The sequence below is a fragment of the Bison bison genome, unplaced genomic scaffold (genome assembly GCF_000754665.1).
Source record: "Bison bison bison isolate TAMUID 2011002044 unplaced genomic scaffold, Bison_UMD1.0 scf7180017864141, whole genome shotgun sequence".
Classification (NCBI taxonomy): Eukaryota; Metazoa; Chordata; class Mammalia; order Artiodactyla; family Bovidae; genus Bison; species Bison bison.
This window is the reverse complement of record NW_011494713.1, coordinates 4523994-4528655: the sequence shown is the minus strand read 5'-3', so window position 1 is coordinate 4528655 and position 4662 is coordinate 4523994. Positions and strand designations below refer to the sequence as shown.

Genomic DNA, 4662 nt, shown 5'->3' with positions numbered 1-4662 from the left:
GGCTACTGTATGGACTGACCGATCCAGACTGGAGTCAGGGAAACTGCTGCTAAAGGGGTGGGGCCAAGGTCTGGTTGTAGGTGATGAAGCCCAAACAATTGCGAGGTGTCGAAGGCAACAGTAGGTTCCCAGTATGATTGGTCTCTTCCAGAAACAGGGAGCTCACTACTCCCTGGAGAGCAGTCTTCTCCTTTAAGAGGAAGTTCCTCCCCCCGGGCCAGGCTTCTGTCTGCCTTCCAGGGGTAGTGGGTGGGTGCAGGGCTCAGGAAGGAGATATGATTCACCAACTGGGGGTTCCTGGGAGGATGGAAGCTTGGAGGAAGGTGTGGGACCACCGAGTTCAAGCTGAGATGAAGGACTCTCCGACCCATGCGACTGACCTCTGCCTCCAGGACAGGTTCAAGTACAACCCTCAGGGTGCCCTGTGGCCAGACTCACTGAAGCTCTTCGGCGCCAGAAAAACAGCAGAGCAGGCAGAGAGCTATTTACACAATTGGCATACATTTTATTGTTTTTTTATAAAAGGCAAAAATACATGTGTTGAATGGAGGATTAAAGGAGGGCAGACCATGGAGTCTCCCAATCCCCATCCCTGAAACTGTAACATCTACTACATATATGTATTAATACACATACATTAACATATATTTTTAAGAGCAAACATGAAATTCTGACCTGGACTTCACCCCCACTCCCCTCATGCCTCCACTGTGACATGAACACATCACTCTGCTGCTCCTTATTTATGAATAGACAGAGCTCCACAACTGGGCTACGGCCCCCTCCTCCTAGCCCTACTTATATTCCCACCCTACTGAAGCCTATAAGAGCCCCCTGAATAGAAGAAAGGGCAGACACGCACATATTGAGAAATGCCTGTACCTGGACCCTCCTCCACATGGAGCCCCTGAAACGTTCTTTTCTCATTCACAGATAGACACCACACCTTCCCCTCTCTTCCTCTGGACCCCCACCCAACTCCACCGACAGAATCTTTTCCACTCGGTCTTTTGCCCTGAATATCTGGAAAACCACGCACACGTACCTGCACACACACCTGCACACACACTCACACACCTGCTGCCTACTGTCTCCCTCTGGGAGATGAGGGGCTAGATCGGCCAGGCTCCCTGTGCCACCACCGCTTACAGGCTGAAGGTCCTGCTGGGTCCTATTTCCTTCAGGATGGAAAAGCCTGGAGGGGGCTGTCTAGTGGGAGGTGGTGGACAAGAAGCTTCCTAGTCCAGGAGGGGAATCATGAAGAGGGCTTCTGGGGAGCAGCCCCTGCACAGTCAATGGACGCTCATGGGAGGGCGTGGGGGGTGCCCCCGCCCATTCACATCTGCTCCTTGTGCTTCACATGGGACAACTTCACATTCTCCTCGTCGGTGGAGGGTGGGGGCGGCTCCAGGTGGCAGCCGATCATGAGCTGGTACACGAAGACACCGGCGATGGAACCCAGGAGCGGAGAGACAATGGGCACCCACCACCAGTGGCGGCCCGTCCTGGGGGCAGAGAGATGTGGTCAGGGGTGGGTGGGGCAGACCAAAGCAGAGAATGGGCTGGGGCCCGCAGGTGGGGACTGCACTCACGTGAAGACTTCCGAGCCCCAGCCGGCGATGGCGGTGAAAAGGCGGGGGCCGAAGTCCCGGGCGGGGTTGACGGCGTAGCCAGAGTTGAAGCCCATTGAGGTACCGATGACCAAGACCACCAGGCCCACGGTGAAGGCCTCTAGGCCTCGGGGGACGGGGTTGTTGTAGGGGTCCACAATGGCCAGCACACACACGATGAGGGAGGCTGTGCCAATGAACTGGGGAGTGGGGAGAACACCATGAGGAGAGACCCCACCTTCCACCCTCTGGCTTCCCTCTGAGTCTTGGCATCTCCAGTGTTCTGCTCCTCAGGGCAGTGGTGCTAAGATTTTTGCTGGTTAACTAGCAGAGTCCTAGGAGTCTGCTCTAGACAGAGAGTCCTGTCCCCCAGCCAGCCCATGAGCAACCCAAGCCCCTCACCCAACCCCAGCCCATACCTGGTCGAAGAAGCCATTGACCATGTCCAAGTGTCCAGAGGGGTAGGTGGCAAAGATGCCAGCTGTGCCATTGGGGCCCGAAACAATAAGCTGGTTGTTGGCGAAGGCCCAGATCGCATCTGGTGACAGTTTAGATACCGCATGTGTGAGAGAGAGGCCTGAGCCCTGTCTTCCCCATCAAGCTGTGCCCACCCTCCCAGGGGTCTCAGGTGAGCGTAATCACTGCTTTATCACTCTGGAGATGGGGTGGGAAGATGGAGGGTGGAGGGCTTGACTCCACGGTTGCCCAGCTCATTTCTTTCCTCTCACGGCCCCAACCTGGGGCCTGTGCATGAATGAGTCATAAGCCCGGGGCCTGGGCAGGTCATGGAAAGGCCTGGTGCCAGTAGGTCAGTCCTAAGCAGAGGGAGGGGGTCGTGGAGGACAGCAGGGTGGGAATACTCACCGTAATACAACCCGAAGATAATTCCAGCGCCCAGGAAGGCTCCCAGAGTCTGAGCCAAGGTGTACACAGGCAGCTTGATCCAGGGCTCGCGCGCCAGGAAGCACATAGCAAATGTCACGGCAGGGTTCAGGTGGGCCCCTGGGCAGAGGGAGATGGGGCCTATTAGTCCCCCCCTGCCACAGTGGGGAGGCCAGGATCTCCCTCACCCACACTCCCCCTCTTTGACTCTGGTGAACAAGGATGCAGAGAAGGGTTTATTGCACAGAATGGCGGGTTGGACTATGTAGTAGACCCACTCTGCTAGTCTCTGATTCCGAGGTGAGAGTCGAAGTTTCTTACGTATCAAGTCCCTTTGTCACTCTTCTCTTTCAAGGGCCCACAGCTAGGGCATGGCTGTGCCCTGCCCTGTGAAGAACACTCCCGCCCCCACCCCATTCCCCAGTGGGACACCATGTTGGGTAGCTGGAGGGCTGATGGCTGAGGGTGGGGACAAGGCCTTACCAGAGACCTGGCCAGCAATAAGGATGCCTAGGGTCACGGCGAAGCCAAAGGCCAGGTTGATGGTGAGGAAACCACCGTGGGTGCCCCGGCTGAGCACGACCTGGGCCACAGAGCCACAGCCAAACATCTGTGTCAGGAAACAGAACAAAACAGGGAGAGTGAGGACCAATGACTCTCACTCCAGAGGAAAGGGATGAAGCCAGCCACCTCCCCCTGCCTTCGTGCGGAAACAGAAGCCCTTTCCTGGAATCAAACCCCTCCCCTCCTGCTGCAGTCATAAGCAGACAGGCCCTCCCAGCCCCAGGGTCCCAGCTCCACTCTAACAGGGTCCTGTGGAAGGGACTGGAAACAGAGTTTGCAACTGTGAGCCCAGAAGGTAGCGGAACCATCTCCATTGATTTGTCTCGATTCTCAATAAGAGCCAGGGGAAGGGGACACTCCCACCTGAGCAGTTCCTCCCCCAGCCCTTCAGGCCTGGTCCCTAGGGGTGGGACGGTTCTCACTCAGCCCCCACCTGCAGCTGCCTTTCTCTCTGCCCCAAAGAAGAGCTGGCAGGGAGAGGGCACAGAGAAAGGGCAGAGGCCGGAAGTTAGGCTGAATCCACTTCTCCTTAATCTGGGGTGTCAGAGCCCCTGGCCTCCCTCTCAGAACCCTCAGCTTCCCTGACACGTCCGTGACCCAGAGCCTCCTCTCTCCCCTCACCTTGACCTCCCTACCCTCAGAGGCCTAGGTTCCCCACCCAGATTTGGAGGTCCTAAAGACAGAGGTCTCTGTCTCCTCGCATTAGCCAGTCAGGGACCCTCAGGCCAGTGCAAGTGGGGAGATTGGTTCTAAGCTTTCTGCCAGAAATGGGGGGATTCAAGAGGCTAAAGTCCCTGATGTCCTGCAAGTACAGAGCATGCTGTATGTCAGTTCCCCTTGTTCAGATATAAAAATGCTCCTGTGTATGTTTGCTAAGTCACTCAGTCGCGTCCAACTCTTTGCGACCCCATGGACCATAGCCCGCCAGGTTCCTCTGTCCATGGGATTCTTCAGGTAAGAATACTGGAGTGGGTTGCCATGCCCTCCTCCAGGGCATCTTCCCAATCCAGGGATCAAACCTGTGTCTCCAGCCACTCCTGCATTGGCAGGCAGATTCTTTATGGCTAAACCACCAGGAAGCCCCCAGAATGCTCCTGCACTAGCTGTAAAGAGCTATTACTCTGAGCCCCCAGGGGGCCCCCCAAAGCTGCTCCAGCCCTGCCCCAGCTCTCCTTTCCCATCTCCCCATAACTAAATTCTGAGGCCTATTCAGCAGAAATTTTACAAGATCTGTGCTCAGGGCCCTTGTTCATTCTGATGGCTCCGTGTTCTGCTGCACTGGGTGGTTATGAATTTTGGTTATCACCCTTCAGGAGGACGAAGAGATAGGAAACCTGAGGCAGCAATGCAGGGCAAAGGTGGGCAGGCAGGTGAGAGCAAAGGTCCAAGATTGTAAGTATCTGTGTGTGTGCTGAAACAGGCATGTGAGGGTCTGGGGCACCCTGCCCAGCTTGGCAGGCCTTGGCCTCAGCTCCTTGCCTACCCGGGGCACAAACCTGGCTCCATCCCAAGAAGCCTTGGAGGGAGAAGCTGTCAGAGCCAGTTCCACCACCTTGAGACTAATCTTCCTCTTCCTCCTGCCTCCTTCTCCCTCTCCTCACCTTAC

At 56.3% G+C, this 4662-nt stretch overlaps 1 protein-coding gene across 1 annotated transcript in view; it reads right to left on the bottom strand.

Moving 5' to 3' along the window:
* Positions 1-480: 480 nt before the first annotated feature.
* AQP3 (aquaporin 3 (Gill blood group)) overlaps positions 481-4662 on the bottom strand; it is a 6098-nt gene continuing 1916 nt past the window's right edge. Inside the window, exons 2-6 of the mRNA XM_010840119.1 lie at positions 2976-3102; positions 2475-2612; positions 2030-2148; positions 1593-1810; positions 481-1505 (exon numbers count right to left, since the gene is read on the bottom strand). Coding sequence (XP_010838421.1) covers positions 1337-1505; positions 1593-1810; positions 2030-2148; positions 2475-2612; positions 2976-3102 — 771 coding nt within the window. The 3' untranslated portion in view covers positions 481-1336. The remainder of the gene's footprint in view (positions 1506-1592; positions 1811-2029; positions 2149-2474; positions 2613-2975; positions 3103-4662) is intronic.